This window comes from Protopterus annectens, chromosome 6.part0 (genome assembly GCF_019279795.1).
Source record: "Protopterus annectens isolate FY-2018-M chromosome 6.part0, PAN1.0, whole genome shotgun sequence".
Taxonomy (NCBI): domain Eukaryota; kingdom Metazoa; phylum Chordata; order Ceratodontiformes; family Protopteridae; genus Protopterus; species Protopterus annectens.
Window position 1 is genome coordinate 1827696794 of NC_056737.1, and position 23800 is coordinate 1827720593.

The following is a 23800-nucleotide window of genomic DNA, read 5'->3' on the forward strand; positions in this document are numbered from 1 at the left end:
CTGCAAAAAAAGGCTGCTATCTCAGCACTTTTAGCCAGTTTCACTGAATCCCCTGAAAATAAGGCAACAGGTATCTACAAGGTGGTTGCATGCAACCAGTATCCTACATTTCTGGGGGGGGGGGACTCACCTGGTTTAGAAACCAGGATATTGGTGCCAACACTACTGTGAAGTGGACCTAATAGAAAAATAAGAAAATGATTAAAATAATGGCAATTGCTCAAGCCCTGCGAGCTTAAAAGAGGACAGAAAATACCAAATTATCAATTATAGTGAAAGGTAGTGTCAGCTATGCCAGAGAGAGAGAGTAGGGCAGAGCATGTGTAACATATGCCAGTATAGCTAGCTGGAGTTTTGTAAATGACTATATGTCATTTGACTGTCACACTGATTTGTAGAGATGCTTGTGCTGAAAAATGTATTTGTAAAGCTGTTTGTGTTAAAAATGTACCAACAGTGTGTCCTGTTGGACAGAAAAAATATATATGTATGTCAGACTGTACTATTGTAACTTATTAAATGTATATTATTATAACAGAGGATACTGGAAGAGAACAGGTTAAGTGCAGTCCCAGCTAATTTTAGAAAAATATCCTGAAATTAAATTACCTGGTTAAGACCATAAAGATTGTATCTTACCGTTCTGATTGCAGCCAGAAACAAAATGTCTGTGAAAACAAGGACTAAGAATCCTGCTGTGCTGTCCTTAGCAGTGAACTAATTGCTACCCTGGAAGTGTGGAAGTGTTGACATGGTTTTATGGCTTCCAGATGCTATAACATATCTTAGAAAGCTCTATCTGTGTATATGGTAACACATATGTGAGAGATTCTGGTTCAGTTTCTAGTAAAGGAGGAGGGGTAGTATGGGAACCAGAAGTCAGATGACCACATGTATGTGATGTCATTCTGTAATCCAGCAAATTATGTTTTAATACTATATGAGATGGAAGTCTAAGGGCAGTCTGTTTTTGGAAACCTGCCATAGAATGATCACTCATCTACTTCATCTTGCCTTGCTTTAGTAAGTAACCAGGAAATAGTAATTCTTTAGATCAGTCAGGAAAATATAGAGAGATTAGTTAAGTACTGTTTTTCTGTAACTGTATGAATCTAATCATGTGTTATTTTAATATTTCCTGTGATTGAAACTCTGGTGTTTACTGTAAATAGATATTCAAAATGTTCATTTTCTTATATTATTTTTATTAAATATATTTAAACTTTTCATGTGGCTGGTCTTTTAGAGAATATTTTAACTTTTGAGAGTACTTATATTTATTTAGTGACAATGTGACCACTCCTGAATGCCTTGCTGCATTGGTCAAACACCATAATTTGTATTAATATTAATTTTACTCAAGTCTAATTGGGTATCCTTGTAAGAGCCTTACAATAGCTGGCTTTGGAGTGTCCTGGTGGCAGTATCTACCTTATAGTCTGCACAGAGGAGCCAGTCTTTCCCGTGTGTGTGTGTGTGTGTGTGTGTGTGTGTGTGTGTGTGTGTGTGTGTGTGTATGTGTGTGTGTGTGTGTGTGTGTGTGTGTGTGTGTGTGTGTGTGTGTGTGTGAAAATCAAATCTCAAAGAGTGTATGTGTTAGCTACCTGGAGCAGAGACACAGAACACTAGTTTCACAGAGAGGGTCCTGGAGGACTTGGCCTGGGACACTCAGCTGAGGACTCAACTCTATAGCTGTGCCAGTGGGGAGTCTTACTGGGGGCCAAGAGAAAGAGACAGAGAGAGAGAGGTTAACCCAGAACCTAGCTCCTCGCTAGCACTCTTCAAGAGAAACCTTGATGAGTGGATGGGAAACAGAAAGTTTACCCCGGGGATCATATCAGTGGCTCTGCTGGACAGAGGCACAGGGAACTAATCTAAGGGGGCGGTGAAAGCCAACACATTCTGGCTAGGCTTATAAATGCCTTCGGGCAGACAACCTAGTACCTACCTATGAACCTAGAATGAGTGTATTCCCTGTGTGCTCTTAAGGGAAACTGTGCTTAGTGCAGAGAACTGCATCTGGAAATACTGTGTGTACCTATCTTTGTTCCATGTGAACTTCTCTCACCGGTGTCAGTGATGAGGATTCAGGTGCCTTGATTACTAGCCAAGAGGAAGGGACATCACAGCCAACACTACTATGAAGTGGACCTAATAGAAAAATAAGAAAACGATTGAAATAATGACAATTGCTCAATGTCTGAGAGCTTAAAAGAGGACAGAAAATCCAAAATTAACAATTACAGTGATAGCCTTTTTGGAGTCATGTCAGGAAGTGGGTGCACCCCTATATCACGAGTGAGTATAGGCAGTCCCTACACTGTGATGCAAGGCCCACATCACCACTAGGGGTGGAGTTAGGCCATAGCAATAAAATGCTCTAATGGCTGCCAGAATGATGGTGCTGTGATCGGCTCTTGCCTCATGAGTTTGAATGGAGAGGGAACAGCTCTCACCCCATGAGAAACAAATCTGCCAACAGACTGAGGAGAAGCTCATGATCAGTGGGTAATGATGGTCCACAACATGTACAAATAAAATTAGCAATTATAACTGATAAACAAACTCAAGTGAACCACTAGAAGGAGGTCGACTGAATCTGAGATCTATCTTTGTATTTGGCAAGCTAGAAAGTACAGTTTTGTACCTACCATAAATGTAGATGTTCGAGTGCTCATACAGCTGCAGTCATAACAGATGGGTTATCCTGCCGTCAGGCAGGTCTTCGGTTGGCCGAATTCCAAAGTCTAGGTCCGGCGTCGGTTGTCGTCGCTTCTTCCCTGACGTCAGTGCGGCAGGGGTATAAAAGAGGCAGCCGACACCATATTCTTCAGTTTTTCTTGCCCCAGATGTCAGGTGCCCCCAGAAGGAAGGCAACATAATGTTATGCAAAGATGCAATGTTGATAAATCACAAACAGTAGTTGCAAGCAAATACACCATAAAAGAACACCCCAAAAAGTTTATATGAAAAGTGTTTGTCATAAGGCCTGTCCTAAGAGGGGATGGAGGGAGGGAAACCTGGACTGCAGCTGTATGAGCACTCGAACATCTACATTTATGGTAGGTACAAAACTGTACTATGTTCATCGTGCATACAGCTGCAGTCATAACAGATGGGTAGAATCTCAAAGCTAAGTAAAGGTGGTAGGCACTAAGTGGAACTAGGAGGGGCTAGGATGCCCTGCAGGACTGCTGTGGCAAAGCCCGCTCTAGATTTTGAGTATAGTGGGAGGTGATAGTGCTTGGAGAAAGTGTGCACTGAACTCCAGGTGGCTGCTTCCAAAATGTCCTTGGTAGGGACCCCCCTGAGGAAGGCTGCAGAGGTAGCTGTGGCTCTGGTGGAGTGGGATCTGATGCATGCAGGCACAGTTTTTCCATGAAATGAGTAACAAAAGCGTATGCAGTGGGCTATCCATTTTGAAATTGTCTGTTTGGAAATAGCCTTTCCCTGAGCACCTGCTGCATAGGACACAGTTGCTCAGATTTCCTGAATGGCTTTGTTCTGTCCAAATAGTAACAAAGTTGTCTGTGAATGTCCAAGGAATGTAGTAGTGTTTTCCCTTTGTTTTCTGGATTAGGATAAAAGGTAGGTAAGTGGATAGTCTGATTCAAAGCTACACTGGATACTACCTTTGGCATAAAGGTAAGGTTGGTTCGTAAGGAAACTCTGTCCTGATGGAAAATGATGAATGGTTGCACAGCCATGAGGGCCTGTAGCTTCGAAACCCTGCGTGCTGAGGTGATAGCCAGAAGAAAGGCTGTTTTCCATGACAAGTACTGTAACTCTGTTGAAGAAGCTGGCTCGAGGGGAGGAAGGGTCAGCTTTTCCAATACGAAGTTGAGGTCCCAAGCAGGGACTGGTGGTTTCCTTGGGGGTTTTATATTCTTTGCCCCTCTGAGGAACTGCCTTAAGAGAGGGTGAGAGAATAAAGGAGGATCTATGTTGTATTGTGCAGAAATAGCTGAAGCGTGGATCTTGATGGAGGAGAAGGAAAGCCCATTGTTTAACATTTCAGCTAGGTACAGTAAAATTTGAGGTATATTTATTACCCAAGGATTCTGTCCCTTTTCTTGATTACAGGCACAAAATCGTTTCCATTTGGCGGAGTAGGCCTTTCTAGTAGAGGGTCTTCTGGCCTCCAAGATGACATCCTGCACCTCCTTGGAGAGGAGAAACTGTTGAGAAATCAAGGACTTCTCCATGCAGCTAGATTTAGAGTTTTGAGATTGCTGTGAATGGTTTTGTAGTTGTGCTGGGACAACAGAAGAGGGACTAGAGGTAGGATCCATGGTGGGGAATGTGTCAGGCTCTTCAGGAGCGGGTACCAGTGTTGTCTTGGCCAGTCTGGAGCAATGAGAATCATTTTCGGCCTCTCTGCTCTGACTTTTAATAGAACGTTGGGCAGCAGAGGAAGAGGCGGGAAGGCATAGACTGTCAATGTTGCCCAATTGAAGGAAAGTGCGTCCACTTTCCAGGCCTGTGGATGATAGGTCCTTGAACAAAAATTTTTTCAACTGGCAATTTCTGTGGGTAGCAAAGAGATCTATGTCTGGCTGTCCCCATACCTGAGTTATCTTTGTGAAAACTTGAGGATGCAACTTCCATTCGTGTGGATCTCTCATATTTCTGCTTAGGTTGTCTGCCAGTGTGTTTTCCTTCCCTGGCAGGAATTGTGCCTGTAGTTGAATTTGCAATTCCAGTGCTGTGTTCCATAGGGTCATGGCTTGCCTGCACAGGGGGTATGAATGAGTTCCCCCCTGTCTGTTTATGTACCACATCACTGTGGTGTTGTCTGTCCTTATCAATAGCTGGCCTGGATGCAGTAGGTCTTTGAAGGTCATAACAGCCTTTTGCATGGCTAGCATTTCCTTTTGGTTGATGTGAAGGTGCTTCTCTTTTCAGGTCCATTTTCCCTGAATGCACTGATCTGTCATGTGTGCTCCCCAGGCGTAGTCTGAGGCGTCTGTTGTGATGATTTGAGTTGCTTGAGGTACACAGAAAGGAAGACCTGTGTTTCTTTGGCAAGCTTGAGTCCACCGCAAAAATTCCTTTTGAAGGCATGGAATGAGTGGCATAATTGCTTCCAAGCTGTGGCTGTGTTGAGATCATAAGTTTTTCAGGTACCATTGAAGTTTCCTCATATGCAGCTTTGCACATGGGATTAGTAGGATGCAAGATGCCATGAATCGGAGAGCCTGCAGGACTTTCCTTGCAGTTAGCCTGGTGTAAGTTGCCATTTTTCTGAAGTACTGAGACAGTTGCCCTTGCTTGTCTGGCGTGAGGTAGGCCATCTGGGTGGTTGTATCCAAGCTGGCACCCAGGAAAATTATTTGTTGAGAAGGTATTAGTTTTGATTTCTTCTTGTTGACTGTGTATCCCAGGAAGTTCAACAGTTTTATTACAAACGCCAGGTGCTGCAGTAGTATGTCCTTGCTGTCCGCTTGGATCAAGCAGTCGTCCAGATATGGGTAGATTTGTACCCTTGTAGTCTGCAGAAGGCGATTACTGATGCCAGGCATTTCGTAAACACTCTGGGCGCAGTAGATAAGCCAAAGGGCAATGCAGAGAATTGGTAATGGGTTGAACCTGCAAGAAATCTGAGGTATCTTCTGCAATCTTGTCTGATAGGGACATGCAGGTATGCTTCCTATGGTCCAATGTTACCAGCCAAGACTCCTTGCCCAGCATGGGAAGAAGCTGCTGTAATGTGAGCATCTTGAATTTTGGCACCTGTAGATATGTCTTTAGGATGGATAGGTCTAAGATAGGTCTCCAATCTTTGTCTTTCCTTGGTACCAGGAATAATCTGGAATAAAACCCTTGACCTTGTTCTTTTGCAGGTACCTCTTGAATTGCTTTCATGTCCATGAGAGATGAAACCTCTTTTTGTGCCTCTGCCCTTTGATTTTGTGGCAGGTTTGGTATGCCTCTCATTTTTGGAAGGGTGTGAAAGTGGAACCTGTAGCCTCTGTCTATAATGTCCAGAATCCATTTGTCTTTTGTAACAATATGCCAATTTTTTGAGAATAATGTCAGTTTTCCGCCCAAAGGTGCTGCCATTAAAGCTTTGCTTGGCAGGTGTAGGGGGAAGTCATTGTGTCTGTTTTCTAAAAGATTGTGATCTATCTTTTGCACCTCTTGGGGTTGGTGCTTGCCACTGTCTGGCTATGAAAGATCCTTGAGGTTGCCCTCTACCCCTTGGGCGCCTGTATCTGCCCCTTTGAGTTCTGTCCATGGCTGGAAAGGACCAATTTTTTGAAGGCCAGTTTCTGCTGAAACGTGGAGGCTGTACCTGCAAGAAATCTTTCACTGTTTGCATTGATTTCGCTTTTTCCTCCATTTTCTTTAGCACCTCCTCAGCTTTAACACCAAACAATACATCTTTTTGAAGAGGTGCATCTAATAATTTAGCTTTGACATGATCTGGTAAGGTTTGCTCTTTGAGCCAAGCATGCCTACGTATAACAGACCCCGTAACAGCAGCTCTACATGAGGCCTCTAAAATATCAAAACCACACTGCAAGGTATGTTTACCCACTTGCTCTGCACCATGCAACAAATCCTGCAACTCTTTTAAATCTGGTTGCTCAGGTTGTGTCATCTTGCTTTTCAGCTGAGATATCAAAAACTGTTGATACTTTAACATATGGAACTGACAGTTTAATGCCCTCATGGTTAAAGTGGCCGAGGTGTACACCTTTTTCCCCCACCTTTCTAAAGCTCTGGAATCTCTCTCTGAAGGTAATGGGTTTTTAGCAGTAGAGGCCTTAATTCCCTTGGGACCCTGTGAAATTGTTTCTGGGTCAGCAGTATGGCTTTTATATAGAAACTGGTGGGAGTCAGGAACCCGGTAATACCTGTCTGGTTTAACAGGAGCTGGAGGCAAAGAATCTGGATTAAGGCTGGCTTCTGTGTACACATCATCCAATATATCTAAAACAGGAGGGATAGCCAGAGGCCTATGCTGGGGGAGCAGAAGAAATTCCCTGAGCCTTTTCTTGGAGTCTGAGTAATCTTGGCCTTCCCAATGAAAGTGTTCCTTCAATGTATGCAGGGTTTCCCCAAAAGAGAAGTCCTCAGGGGGGGAGACCAAGGGAATAGACTCCTCTGCATCAGAGTCTTCGAACGGAGAATAGGCATAATCCTGGTCCTCAGATAGTTCTGAGGTAATAGAAGCTTGATCTGAGGAAGGGTAGTCTTCCTCTAATCTGGGCCTTTTGTCAGAGGGGGGTTGATAACCCCTGATAAGAGTAATCAAATCCTCAGCCATTTTAAGCATCTGTTTTTTTAGGCATGGTGCCTTGAGAGGGGGTCTGAGGAACCTGTTTTTTTGTTTTCATGGCTGCTTTAGATTTAGTGAAGGCTTTAATAGAGAAGGAGGAAGGCCTGAAGACCCCTTGAGAAATGGCAGGCCTGTCTAAATTCTGAGTTTCCCCGCCAGGGGTGGCGTCGGGATCTGTAGTAGGAATGGGGGCCGAGGAGCCTGCGACCTTGGGTACTGAAGACACTGGTAATGCATTGTCATCGGTAGTCCGGGGCTGCGTAGGCGCCTCGCTGAGTACCGGAGAACCAGTAGTTGGCCTAAGCGTGGTTTCAATAGGTGGTGCGGACCTGGTATGTCGGTCCTTATCTTTGCATTTTTTGCTCAAAACTGGAGTCGGAGTATCCGACGACATAATATAATTAAATTTTTTGCCGAAAAAGTGAAGGGCGAACTACGCCCCACGCTTAATAGTGTGTTTATTGAATCTAGCACAGAAACGGCAGGCCGAGACGTCGTGGTCTGGGCCTAAGCAAGGTATACAGAAAGAGTGGAAATCCTTATGCGGTATTTGCTTCCCACAAGAAATGCAATTATTAACTTTGTCTGACATCGGTCTGAGGCAAGAAAAGTTTCCCCAACGGGATACTTAGCTTTCAAGAAGACTTCGGCTGAAATACTTTCGTAAATCTCAGGAGCTGGCCGACCGGCACTTGTGAACTGCTTCTGCTTTGGGCACCGCGCGGCAAGAAAGACTGAAGAATATGGCGTTGGCTGCCTCTTTTATACCCCTGCCGCACTGACGTCAGGTAAGAAGCGACGACAACCGACGCCGGACCTAGACTTTGGAATTCGGCCGACCGAGGACCCGCCTGACGGCAGGATAACCCATCTGTTATGACTGCAGCTGTATGCACGATGAACATCAGGATGGCAGAACAACATATCGACTCACAATAAAGCAAAGAACAGTCTATGGAATGAAGCTAAATAAGTAGTGGAGGAGAGCTTAGAGAAGTGTTCCTAGTTAGTGTGAGTCACAGATGTCATTTGTCTGGAATTCTGAAGGATGGCAAACTTGTGGACTACTGGTGATCATCAGATAAACTTGCTGACATACATTCTGGTTGAAATATACACCTGTACAGTCTCAAACCTGATTTCAGGGATGATCAGAGCTGGTGAGACTGAATGCAAACTTGAGCAGATTTCACTGGCCACCATGCTGTGCACTCTGTATCCTGCCAACAATCTCCATAAGTTAGTATGGTGAGTGTACAAGTGTGAATTTTGTCTTTTGTGATTCCTATTTGTCCTGAAAACAGTGGCTCAAAGTAAGATAACAAAGGACTGCAGGTGGGGGTCAATAACCATATTTTACTAATTTCACAGTGATGAAAAGTCTGTTTAAGAGGGCATGTATTGCAAAAGGGAAATGTGTATTTTTTACAACAGGCAACAACTGCAGAGATGACTATAATATTTAGGGGTGCACAGGATTATGTGGTAACTTTGCACATCTGAGTGGTAATTTAGTGCATTTTTTTGACTAAGTCATTTGTCTACTACTTTTTCAGATGTTGAATTTCTGCGACTTTGCAATGCTTTGGTTGGTTGTTCACTTGGCATTCTTAATCATCTCGGATCTTGATAGATGTCTTTGGTTCCATTATGCTTTTCTGACTCATTTGAGCACAAATCACACACACACACACACACACACACACACACACACACACACACACACACACACACACACACACACACACACACACACACACACACACACCAAAGAAAACCTTGTAGTGCACAAGACAAATTTGGAGCTTATTTACTTACGTTTGTGGCAGTATGGACAAATGCATGAAAACATAAGCATTTTTTGCAGGGGGGGATTGTCATCCCTCAAAACAATCAGGTTGCTGCACCATGGAGAAGTGATTACTGACAATGCAAAGCCCGGCTTGCTGTTTCTCTGTGAGGCTGCTAGACTGGCTCACCTACTGATCAGACGCATACAACAATGGGAATCTCAATGATATGTGCTTCCAGCAACAGTAATAACTGCAACTCACAATGCAAGCCATTACACTCAAGTAACTGCGATGGAGCTTTAAAGATCTGAGCAACTGACTGTAAACTGATGACTTTTATCACTGAGTTTTTTATAACCATCTTCATGGGAATCAGCATTAATCCAGTTGGCGATTTCACTTACTCTATATTATTCCTTTGAGCTATATCTTCTAGGCCTACAATCATCTCTTATTTGGCCAGCAACAGTAATGTCAGTAGGGCTGGCCACTTGAAGGTTGTTGTGTTCCCCCTGATGACATTAACAAGTCTGACTTGTGCCACGGTAAAATCCTGTGTCGGTAAGTGTATGTTGGACATCTTTCACATTCAACAGCTTCAGGACAGCCACAATGTTTCTGTTGTCTGATTCACTATAGACATGCAGCAATAGCTTGACTTTGCATCGATTCAACTGTTGCAAACATTCCCTGGTCAAGTTGTGGAATGCAAACAGTTGTGTTAATAGGGGCAAGTCTACATCATAATATACAATCAGCAATACACAGTCTGTTACTACAACAGTACAAGTCCACAATGTCTGATAAACGTTTTCAAAGGCACTCCCAAGTTTTACAAATGTGTTTTCACAGCTTGAGTAGTGAAACCTAATCATAGTTCTTTGTAATACATGGAACCTTCTCTCTTCCATGTACAACCACTTACAGAAGAAAAGGAAAAAAAAGTGTATGAACATTTAGTGTTTACCAGCTTTCATTGCCTTTGAATGATTTAGTGTTGTCAAATGGACAACAGGCAGAAATAAAGTGTCCCTCTGAAGAATAAAATGCATTAAAAGCTGTTAGATACTTTGTTCTACAAGACTAAATATCAAACAGCTTTAAAGTTATTTTACATTCTGCCACTGTTCTTTGCTTGCTGGCACTGTCTGCTGTCAATCACCAGTATGAGACCTAATCTCAACAGCACTTAGGAGTGCTCAACAAAACATTCCTCGAACAATGATTGTTTTTGTTAATCTACTGATTCTGAATACCTGGTGTGTTTTGAGAATGACCCTCTCCAGTTCTCACTCTTAAAATTCCTGTCTAGCCATGCTCTCATACAGTTTAATGTTTTAACAAAAGACAAAAAGAAAACAAAGACATTGTTCCATTACAGTGCAGGTAAATGGAGGCTATAATGCCAACGAAATTGCATAAGAGGAAGACATGAAGACGACTGAGAGAATTTCTGTGCAACTGCAAAGAAAGCTGTAGAAACAACACATTTTTAATACATGACTGAGGTAGTTCTTCAACTTCTGCTGTAAATTTGTGAGTGACTACATGTCTGACACAATGTAGTAAAGAAAATAATATTTACCTCATCAAAGATGCGGTTCTTGGCTCTTATAAGTGCAGCATTAAGGAAGTTGATCCAGGCCTCCTTTTCCTCAGGACTCACAGTAAGGAAGATTAGATTTGGGGCCTAGAACAGAAATCCTAAGAATCAGTGATTTCATATAAACTGAATTAAGAAGCAGCTGTGCAAACACATATTGTACAATTAAACAAGATCTGACTGCTGTAAAACTGAAAAGGAAAGGCTGGCTTAAATTGCTGAAAACTTTTGAACAATTTCTTAAAAATATACATAAGAACTTTGTGTAGTTTTGTCATCAGCAACTATATTTTTTTTGAATGGAGTTGTGTTTTCTATAGCAGTTTCAGCTAAACCACATAACAGTATTGCTATAACAAAAATTTACTTCTGTTGTTTCACTCAGTATTATATTTTTGCAGTTTAATCATGTTCTCCTCCTCACTGTCCCACTAACCATGTCAGTTCTTGTCACAGCCACGTGTTATAGTTCACTCTTCATTTTCAACCCGATACTAACACAAACCACCAAATATCCCCACCTGTCCCAAAATGGCAGAAATTTTCACTTCCATGGTATGCTGCCTTGAGACATATGGAGGGTGACCTGCGTGTGGCTGAGGTAAAATGTGTAGGACTTTTATGGTGGGAGGAGGCAGGTGTTTTGGCTCACTCAGTGCTGACAGGACCCCATTCCTGCTATGTTCCCCCATTCCCCAAATGCAGTAATGTTTTCCAGCATGCTGATACCCCTTACACCATCCCTCTCATATCATTCATATCATGCCAGATATGCCACCTGACCTCCAATGAGCATCACAACAACAGGGATTACCCATAATCCTTAGGAATAAACATTATCAGAGGTGCTTAATGCTACTTAGCTCAGTCAGATTATTAGGTGCCTGAGTAAATTGGTGTTCCTGGCTCCCTGGCACTGCAGACCAGAATAATCAAATGACCATTAATGTTTTTATTCTATACAAAGTCACAGTCATCGTCAGCTATCAGCCCAGCAGAAACTGTCTGATCACAACTGCTATGCCGATATATCCCCTAATTGTCCTGGCAACAGCATCACATGTGAGGAGCAACAAACTAGTGAGGAAACAAAAGAGCAGATAAGACAGTTAATGGTGAAAGCAAACCAGATCAAGAGAGTCCACCACCTGACCAGTTAAAGGTGGCTAACAAACTGGTTTGTTTAACTGTTTGGTTTATGAGGTAGGTTCATCACACAAGTAGTTTGTTTTAGCTTATTTAAATATTCTGTTAACTGAACTCAGGCCTGGGGGCACTGTCTGGCTAAATGACTTGCTCAGAGTCTCACAGCAGGCAAAGAGAGACTGAAAGAATATAGACTATACGATTGTGCTCATTAAAAGTTTGTAGCTTTAATCCTCTGTTAAACTTCCAGGCAATTACAATGACAGTATAATATGGAACTACAGTATTATAACAGAAAATGGTGAATTACCATTTACAGGAATTACTCAGGACAGACCAATGGTCATGCAAGATGGCAGCAACAAATGAACAGTTAAACAGCATGTTTTAAGTAAGGGGTAAAACAGCTTGGTAGCATTTCCACAGAATATATCACCTATGCACAGGCTAGTTAAGTAAGACAATAAATGCAAGCTGGGAGTATATTATGTATAGTTATAAGCACTCAGACCCTCACAGAGACTGGGAGAAAAATCATAATAGGTATGCAAGATTCATAAATGAATGAGCAAATTTCTTTCAAACACAAAATAAATCTGTAAATTTGCAGGTGAATTAGAAATTTAGTGTATCAAATTAAATGGAATATCCATATAATAATAATAATAACAATGGTTAAATTAGTGCCATAATTTCATGGTATTTATTAATACCAAAGGAGCACAGCATGTTTATCCAGTTAACATATTTATTCTTATTCAATTTATGTTACTATACTTCCCCTTTTGTGATCCCTGTAAGGCTTATGCACCAAATTCATGAAGCCTCAAGCTAAACACCAGCCCACTGTAGTAAGAATGCAGCCAGATTAAGGAGAGGAAGGCTGTCATGTCCTGCATCTGCACTGGTCTCAACTATATGCTGGCAGCATGTTAATGATCCAGAAGTGTACATATATGTTGTTATAAGCTGTAATCCAGAAGCAGCTGTGATTCCAGATATGCAAATGATTAGCTGGTGTCTGCCCAAAGGATACCCATAAACCAATATGCTAGAAGTCCAATCACCCCCCCTCCTTCACACAGTACATGGAAGTGGCATATCTGCAGGTCCCAAATGCCCCCAGGCAGAAGTACTTGTATGGGAACAGAATCACTGGTACTACAGTATGCACAAGTAATTCAGGCAGTAACTTGATAGCTCAGAAACTACTATAATAATGACAACTGATCAGAACACTACAGTAACACTTACTTTAACTGTGCAGATCTAACAAGAGTTCTGCTTTTTTTGGGAGCAGGGGCTCCCCTCCACCCCTTCACATACCCAGAACTTATATGTACCAACTCCATGGCTGCACAACATTGAAAAAAAGGAGAAACTCCTTTAAATAGCATGTAGAAGTCTCATGCAATCACTGTTTCAACTCTAAAAACAGTAAGTGGTTTCTCCACACAGAAAATGGGTGCATCAGGAATGCTTTTTTGCAGTAATATATACAAACATACATATACAAACACATATGACGACTCATGCAGTGAAACCTCCTGTCAAGAATAGGGGTAACGTTTCCAGCTTTATGACATACATACTGCAGCTATAACACAAATGTCCGTTGATGCTACTGCTACATACACATGCACCAGATACAGAGACAAGGGTTAAAGGGGTGCCCACTATAATGGGCAGCCATGTGTGACACAGCACAGAAATGTCATACATCTTCTGCCAGGACTGTTTTTTTTTACTAGGTGTACTGACAATTATACTACAGAGGAAATACTAACTGACAAATGTTGCTACAATGCCACGTGGCCAAGTGCAGTCATGAGTACCAAGAAGCAGGAGACATAATATGAAAGTAAGCAACACAGATTGTTTCCTTCATGCCTACAGTCTGACACTCATTCTCACTGATGACAGACATACCAGTATGCCCATACAGTCTGACCCCCCCCCACTCTCACTTATGTCAGACACGTCAGTATGCACAGAGAGTCTTACACCCACTTCCAATGATGTCAGACACGTCAGTATGTGCATATGGTCTGACACTCTCTCACTAATGTCAGACATGTCAGTATGTACATACAGTCTAACACCCACTTTCACTGATGTCAGGCACAACAGTATGTACATACAGCCTTACACCCACTCCCACTGATGTCAGGCATGTCAGTATGCACATACAGTCTGACACCCACTCCTACTAACGTCAGACATGTCAGTATGCACATACAGTCTGACATCCACTCTCACTGATGTCTGACATGTCAGTATGTATATAGAGTCTGACACCCATTGTTACCGATATCAGACATGTCAGTATGCACACAGACCCAAAGATTGAGTGGAATGACATGCAGTCCTGATCATGTTCTTCATTCATCCTTTTTTACAGTGCATGCTCACCACACAGCAGTAGCACACCTATGACTCCCGAATGCACCATCCTTCTATCTGGCTACAAACTCCTGTGGTCATTTCACACATGTTGATCATTAAAACATACTACAAACAGTAAGGCAGATAGATATAGTTGCATAGTCTATGCAAAAGCTTTACTTCTGTTCACCAGTTCTGGGTGTGTTAAGTAAATAAATAGGTTACTCTGCGTGTCTGCATAAGAACAGTTGTGAAGTGTACTTATCTGGTCAAGCAGTTCCCTATTTCACAAAGTATCACACAAGGCGCTCTTCAGCATGTGAGGGAGGACAGATAAAGATAACAACTACAAACCACCACTTTATTAACAAGCATATTTCTATCTCTACATGCTGTACACATGGGTTTGCTATGGGAACCTAAAGTATATCCCCCCACAGAAACTGGATGAATCACAGCTCCTAAAATTGTAGGTGATACTTGTTGCAATATTTTCCCCATATGGGAAATATCATTCCCACCCACTCTTTTATTTATATATACTAACTTCATGGTTACACAATTGCAAGAAAAAGTGAAACATGGATCAAAAAACTGTTCACAAAACAGCAGCTATATCTAAAACATTCTGGGATACTAAAATTTGGGGAGTTGAGATCAGACAGACATTACATTCTTCAGTCACCATTCATTGAATGACAGATCTCCGTTGCATGCCTCATCTCCAAACAGGATACAGCTGTCCCAGGAAAGTCAGGAAAGTCAGCTACAGTTTTATATATTATGTTATCTCACTCCTGTGCTTGTTACAGATACATGATCCAGTGGCCCATTCCATGCATCCTAAATCTGTTAGCTGGAATGACTGTTCCACGGTATCCAGAGACAGCAGCTTGTTGTTTTATGTCATGCAGTATTTCCTATTACCCATGCTATCCTAAGTGTTTCATTATTTTCTCGTAGCCCTGAATGCCAAAGTAATTGCTTGGAGCACCAATCACATTATCCCATCTTCTCTTGGGTTTTTCCACCTTTAGATACCTTCTTATATCCAGGCACCCCCATTTCTATCCTAGCAATCAACACAGTCAACACCTTAAGCCCTCTGTCAATGGCCTTAATCAGTTCCATCCCCAACCACCCCAGCTCTCAGACTAACAGCTCCCAGACCTTGCCCTATAATTCTCTGCCAAGTGGGAATAACATTAAATTCCTCCACACCAGCATCTATTACAGTAGTATGACTCAAGAATTTTCAAAATTTGCAAGCAAATAATGTCAAGGAGTCAAACACAGAGCTAGCAGTTTCAAGGCAGTCATTACAAGCAACCAAAACTACATCATAATCAAGTCCCAACAACACCTGAAATGCAGAGTAATAAATATAGGCTAAATGTGTGTATATATATATATATATATATATATATATATATATATATATATATATACATATATATATATATATATATATATATATATATATTAAAAGTATGTGCTAGCACAGAACAAGTGCAGAAAAAGTTATTCAAGAACCTGGAATTGTTGGGGAAAGGTACAAATATACAAGGGGATGGAAATTTGTAGCAGAAACTCAGAAAGAGATTAGAATACCATAACCATATGTCAACACACTCCTTTTCACAAGACAATGATGGTTTACTTGACGGTTTATATGCTCTTTGTAGTAATCACCAAACAGTCTTCATGGTGGTTAGGCCTGTTTTCCCTCTTATGGCTTGTTTCTCAGAAAGCCTCACCAATGCAGTTATACTAAAGGTTTGAAACAGTTATTTTTTTATCAACTCATTTGAAAATACACACTGGTAAATGCCTCCTAATTTCATCTTTCTGAAATATATAACCTTTGTTAGCCTCAGATAAGACATCTGTTAAAAAAGGTAATTCTTAAATTATAACAGTTATAGAACATGTATCCCTCAGTTCACTTAATGCAAGTCTATGCATGCTCCTTCCCGATTTTGCATAGGTTGACTACAAGCCTTCGTTTGTTTGCGAATAATAATAAGCAGTTTTTGTCAAAGAGAAAGGAGAGTGAAGCTCATTCAGTAGGATATAACAATGGTTACTCACGCATTAATACCTGTAAGAAAAGGATTAATGCAAAAAAGCTGAAAGACAAACAACAACAACAACAATGCAGACCAATCCACCTTGATTCAAAGCACAGAATCTGCAGATGCCCTGTGTAGTTAATGCAAGGTGAAGCTAGCAGGAGAAAAATAACTTAGCATGGTCATAAGTATTAACAGTAGAAGCTGATGGCAGTGTTAGCATCTGCAAGAACTGAATTAACAAGTGCATTACAATACAGGCTTGCTTAAAAGACAGAAAAGGTTCTGTACAAAAATGTATATAATAACAACTGGAAAAATGTTCAGCTTTGGAAGCTTTATCTTACAAGGACACTAATTCTGCAAGTCTGCAAGCAGTAGTGACTTGAATATAGAGAGGTACGGAAAATAAACATTATGAGAGATGGCTTAATATTGACATGTATGAAGGGTAAATATTAAGACAGCCCACTGAATACAAACAGGAATGGAGAATAAGTATTATGAGACCACGAAAGATATGAGCTGGTGTGGAGAATAAACATCATGACAGCTAGATGACAGCCCACTGAATACAACCTGGAATGGAGAATAAGTATTATGAGACCATGATAGATATGAGCTGGTACGGAGAATAAACATCATGACAGCTAGAATAAAGAAAGAGTTTGGTCTCATTCAGATGAGAAGAGACAGAGGTGCTTTTTCAGAGGTATGTTGATTCATTTAGGAACTGCAAAATGAACAGAGACCATCCATCTGTATTCATCCATCCAGCCAGCCTTCCATCCATCCAACTTCGGTATCTTCTGTATCGGATTTTGAGTTGTAGGGATCCAGAGCCATTACAGTAAGAAAAAATATTCATAAAAGGTGATGATCCCACCAAGGGGCATAATCGTAACAAGGGTGAGGCAAATAGGGTGGGTGCCCTAGAGCCAGGTTGATTCACTTAGGAACTGCAAAATTAATAGAGACCATCCATCCGTATTCATCCATCCAGCCAGCCTTCCATCCATCCACTTTCAGTACCTTCTATATCTGCTTTTGGGTTGCAGGGATCCAGAGCCATTACAACAAGAAAAATATTCATAAAAGGTGATGATCCCACCAAGGGGCATAACCGTAACAAGGGTGAGGCAAATAGGGTGGCTGCCCTAGAGCCAGGTTGTTAGGGGGCACAATCAGCAGTTACATATGGGATGTGAGTTCAATTAGTAACCGTAACACTGTGCTTATGCAAACTATTTGCTACATTTCTGAGTCTGCTATTTTTTCCCACCCATCAAACTAGAGTTAAGGGGGTGGCAGACAGCCTTGCTCTGCCAACAGGCACAGTCTTAAGCAGATAGGAAAAATAAGGATGAAAAATCAGGAGACATTACTTCACTATGAAGATGATCTTTAAGTAGATCAAACTGCCACAGAAACTGATGGGAGATGACTATGTCAGATGAAAACACATAAAAAGGCAGATTATACCACAAAAAGTAAACTGAATGTTATTATTCAATGCACATATACATCTCAGGAATAATGCTTTTTAAACCGAACTGACTGGAAATATTCTGTTTGCCTGTATACAGCAGGACATGAGATAAATTTGTATTATTTACTTAATTTTTCAAGCATTTCCCTGTTCTAGTACTATCCTCCACTTTGATTTATTGCTACTCTACATTACTTGTAGATGCCAGAGAAAGCTAAGAAGGAGAGAGAGAGAGAGAGAGAATGTGTGATTGACACCCTGTGATAAATGAAATGACAAGGATTTTTCAAAGACAATGGTAAATTACAACACACACATGCATTCATGTGTGAGATTCTTCATCATAAGCTTGATCCACATACTGTGAATAGGTTCATAGGTTAGTACTAAGCTAACTGCCTTTGCCATTTTAAGCCTAGCCAATTATACCTTGTGAGACTCAAATGCCGCACTTTGTGTTTGTAATGCAAACACCTTAACCATTAGGCCACCCTCCCAGTGGATCAGTCTATCTATTTTTGTCTGCTTACCTACTACAGATTTATAGTACCCCTTTAGCTCTGATTTGTTCTTGGTGCTGACCTTATTTTGATTAACTTCTCTTTTTGCAAATATGCCTTTGCTAATTTAATTTGTTGCCTTCAACCAAAGAAGTAGATGCAATCAGTTTGTTTGGATCACTACCTTCTCCTTGTTAAGGTCAAAAATAAATAAATGAGGGGGTGTTTAAAAGAAAGTTTAAAGGTTGTGGTATCTTTAAGGGTGCTCTGCATGGAAGATGGCAATGCTACAACAACTTGCAGCTTCAAGGCAGTCTGGGGACAACAGGTGCCAAAGGTCAGCAGTAACCATGTGCAGAAAGAACTACAACAGATAACAGAACTGAAGTTCAAAAAGCATAGTCTGTAAACACCTAAACAATGACCTAAATGTGTCAAGACCTACTGGATTTGTTAATTCGGTTATTAATGAGTCATCAATTCTACTGACCATCAAAAATATGTTATTTGTTACGTTCAAAATGGAGGGAGAGTCAGAAAAATACATACAAATGCATTGCAACTCCTTCTGAAGGACTAATTTGAAAGTACTAAGAAGCCTGTGGGACAGCTTGAGGCAGTATTCATTTACAACAGGAAATCATGCCAAACACATTTGAGGCACTTTTCTTATTGGATAAACAAGGCACTAGATGAGAAAGATGAATAAACACGTGGTCTATTTAGGCCTTAGCAGGGCATATGACATGGTATCACATAAAATGCTGTGTCTGAAGAGCATCTGTATACTAATCCCTTGCAGGGATTACACAGATGATCTGGAGTGTGTCCTAGACAGCAGTATGGATACAACTACTAATACATAGCAGGTTAAATTAAGTGTAATTCATTTATTTCAAACATTGACAATCCATGGGTCCAGGCTTCATCCAGTCTTCTTAGGGCCTTTACAAGTGACCATGTAATGGGCCAGAAAGAAAAAAAGGTTAGATAATTTTTGCTGATTGCATGCAGCTATTCTAACCCCTTTTACAACAACAAACACATACTGCCATCTACTTTTAACCCAAGAAGGCACACACTTCTTTTCTGCGGGTATTTTCCCGATGACTGCAGTAAAATGCTGTCTCCAAGCCCAAATTTGATATTGCAGTGCATGTCTTACTATGGTGTACAGTTGTTTCACATTATAGTACGGCACTGTCTCATTATGTAAGCATTGCAGTGTTTTATTATGTAAACTGCGGTTTTTGCTATGTGCCTTTTAGTCATTTATTTTTCTAATACCTGCAAATATTGTCACCAAAGGTCACCAAGTGACAGTGCAACTGCTGCACAAACACACACATACCTACAGGAAATTTAGAGTATTAAAAGTTCATCTAACAGTATGCCTTTGGATGTCAGAGGAATCTACTGAAGACCCCTAGTGAAAAAAGGGAGGGCATGCAGATTCCACACAGAAGGCACTCTATCTGAGAATCAAACTGAAGAACCAGCTGCTGTGAGCACCAATGTGCACTGCAGTGCCACTCTACTGCATTGCTTCTCTATGTAGCTGCAATATTGTCTTGCTGTTTATCTATTATATTGTCACAGAATGTAGTTAGATTGACACTCTCTCTAAATACTATACTGTCTCATTCTGTAAAAGCACTACTACTCACTATGTAACAACAACTGTGTCTTTCATATGTAAGTAATACACTACTTCACTGCAACAGTATTATATTCTTTTATTCTGCAGATGCATCACTATTTTACCACGCACTGTACAACTACTGCACTCACTATGTAACTACTGCACTGTCTCACTATGTAACTGTTGCACTGTCTCACTATGTAACTACTGCACTGTCTCACTATATAACTAATGCACTGTATCACTGTGCAGATACTTTAGTGACTTACTGTCTAGCTACTGCACTGTCTCTCTGAAGAAATGTTGCACATTCCCACATAGTAAATGCTGTACTATCACACTGTAGCAACTACATTATTTCAGTAAGAATTCACTGCAGTTTCACTGTGCAACTACTATTCTCTCTCTTTCAATACGTAAATACTGCAATGTCTCACTGTGCCACTGCTACACTGTCTCATTGCCTAAAACAATACTGTTTCACTGTGCACCTACTACACTACCTCACTGTGTAAGCAGTGCATTCTTTCATCATGTAACTAATACATCATCTCACTATGGAACCACTGAGTTGTCTCAGTGTGTAAATACTGCACTGTCTCACTGCATAACTTCAGCACTGTCTCACAAAGTAACTACTGCATTAAGTGAGTAAGTACTACATTATCTTACTGTGTAACTGCTGGAAAGTCTGAGTTTGTAAATACTGTATTGTTTCATTATATAACAACTGTGCTTACTGAGTATGCAAACTGCACTATCTCACTGTGTAATAATTACACAGTCCAAGTATGCAGCTATTGCACTATCTCACTGTGTAACTACTACACTGTTTCGCTATGTAAATACTACACTGATTAACTCTATAAATATAACACCATGCCACTGTGTAAATACTGCAACTGTCTTAATATGCAACTACTGGACCATCTGAGGGTGTAAACAATTTGCTATCTCACTGTGTAGCACTGTCTGCACTCTCTCAGGGTACAAATATTGCTTGCCTTGCTGGGTAACTATTGTATCATGTGTGGAACTACTGCACTGTTTCACTGTGTAAATAATGTCTTACAGCACAGCTATTGTACTTTGTCACTTTGTAAATGCTGCATTGCCACAACATGTAACCACTGCACTTAGTGTGTAAATACTGCACTCTCACTGTAAAAATATGGAACTGTTTTACTCTGTCAATACATGACTATCTCACTGTGTAAATATTGTACTCTCTGACTGTGGAATGACTGCACACTATTGCACTCTTTGGATAAAACAAAAAAATGCTCCAGTTATTTGGTTGCCTTCTGTGTCACCCTGTTTCAATATGTAAAAACTGCACTGTCTCATTTGTAACTAATGCAATGTCTCACTGTAATATTGCAGTATATCATTATGTGAATACTATACATACAGATCTCACTGTGTATCTAGTACAGTGTTTTGTTATGAAAGTACTGTGCTAACAACTTTACTGCCTCACAGTGTAATGGCTGCAATGTCAGTGTCTGCATTGCAGCCATTACACTGTGAGGCAGTAAAGTTGTTAGCACAGTACTGCAATGCTATGTAAATACTGCACTGTCTGTGTGTAAATACTACACTGCAATGCTATGTAAATACTGCACTGTGTGTAAATACTACACTGCAATGCTATGTAAATACTGCACTGTCTGTGTGTAAATACTACACTGCAATGCTATGTAAATACTGCACTGTCGGTGTGTAAACACTACACTGTTATGTTATGTAAATACTGCACTGTCTTAGCATGTAAATACTACTCTGTTTCACTGCATAAATGCATCACCACTTCCCTTTGTAAATGGGCAACTGTCTCATTATTTTAATACTTCACTATCTCCTTCTGTAAATACCAGTGCCATATTCAAAGGCTGCATTCTAAATACATCACTGTCCCACTAAATGCATCGAGACTTCTGCACTGTACCAGTGCGTAAATACTGCACTGCCTTTTTGTATTATTTCCATACTAGAGTCTAAATACTGATTTCTCATAATGAGCAACTTCTTTACTATATCACTGTGTAACTACCACTGTCCCTTTACATTAAGTACTAGACTGTTTACATATTGCACTACCTCTCTGCATAACTTCTACATTGTCTCATTGTTTAAATATAGCACTGTCTAACTGTATAACTACTGCACTCTCTTTTGAAGTAAGTACTGCATTGTGTTTGTAAATACTGTACTATCTCTATGCACAGTGTCTGCACTGTTTCATTTTTCAAATACTGCACTGTCCACTGCACAAGCACTGCACTATGTCACTATGTAACTATTGAACTATTTTATTGGGAACCTAATGCACTGAATATGTAAACACCATATATCTCACTTTGTAACTACGTCCCTCAGTGTGAGCCATAGTGTCTTATTGTGAAACTACAACACTATCTCACTGAGTGAATACTGCACTAACTCAGTATGCAAATGATGTTCAGTATGTAGCTAACAAACTGCTTCAATGTGAATCTACTGTTTTTTCTATGTAACTAAGCACTGTCTCACAGTGTAATGACTGTACTGTTCACTGTGCCACTACTGCACTGTCTGAGGTTGTAACTACAGCACTTTCACTGTGTAACTATTGCACTAGCTGAGGTTGTAACTACGGTACTGTCTCACTTTGTAACTACTGCACTTTCACTGTGCAATTATTCCACTAGCTGAGGTTGTAATTACAACACTGTTTCACTATGGAAACACTATACTGTGTCAGGATATGAAGGGTGCACTGTCTGACTATTGTAGTATTTTAATGTGCAAATACTACACTGTATCATTCTACAACTATTGCACAGATTTACCCAGTAACAACTGCCTGGTCTCATATAATTACTGTACTGTATGCAACTACTGAACTGTCTGCATGTGTAACTCTTTCATTGTCACACTGCATAACTACTACAGTGTCTCAATGTGGAAATGCTGCACAATCTCATTGTGTAACTTCTGAATTGCCTCACTGTGCAATTACTACATTGTCTTTGTACATAATCACTTTACTCTCTCACTGTGTTACTGCCACACTGATGGTGCAAATACTACATTATTTCACTGTTCACTGTGTAATTATAGCAGTGTCTCACTGTGTACTAATGCACTGCCTCAGTGTGCAGCTTACTGGACTGTCCCACTGTGCAACTAGGGCACTGCCTCGGTTTGTAAATACTGCACTGTATCATTCCAAAAGCACTGCACTGTCTCAGTGAATGACTGCGTCCCTATCTGAATATGTAGCTTCTAAACTGTCTCGTGTACAAATATTGCACTGCTACAGTGTGCAACTATTTTACTGTATTCATGAGTAAATAACTGTACTATCTCTCTGTACGAATACTACACTGTAAAAAGGGCAGCATCTCTTTATTATGTATTTTTTCTTTTATAAGAGGTAATGAGACCAGTCAACACGTTTCTATCCATTTAGGGTTAATCTAAGACAATGAAATATAAAACACGTGTTCCCATGATCCCAAATTCTTCCACATTTCTAAATTCTGCAGAATTGTGCTTTAATAAATTTTGCTCTGCAGCTATATGAACAATAGACTTCATATTCTGAGGGTCTACAGACACATACATTGCACTTATTCTTAAAAAAGAAACTGCTGTCACCATCACGGACATAAGACACTGTGGTCTTTCTTTCTCGCTGATCAGTGGCATCATTTGTGGCTTTCCTAACAAGATACCAAGTTCATTGCCCTGGGCTGTATTGTACATGGTGCTGATGAAGACCACACTAAATGACTACGATGGCCTGTACGCCCTTCATAAAATCTAGCAACATGAGTGTCTGCTTGTGCATAAGGTGGGGTGGGGGGTTACTACTACATGAGATGTTATGAATTTAATTTT

The 23800-nt window shown here is 40.6% G+C and overlaps 1 protein-coding gene across 1 annotated transcript in view; it reads right to left on the minus strand.

The window, feature by feature from the left end:
- The window catches only part of PLEKHO1 (pleckstrin homology domain containing O1), a 528876-nt gene that overhangs the window by 83917 nt on the left and 421159 nt on the right, over positions 1-23800 (minus strand). The window contains exon 4 of the mRNA XM_044075178.1: positions 10664-10768. Coding sequence (XP_043931113.1) covers positions 10664-10768 — 105 coding nt within the window. The remainder of the gene's footprint in view (positions 1-10663; positions 10769-23800) is intronic.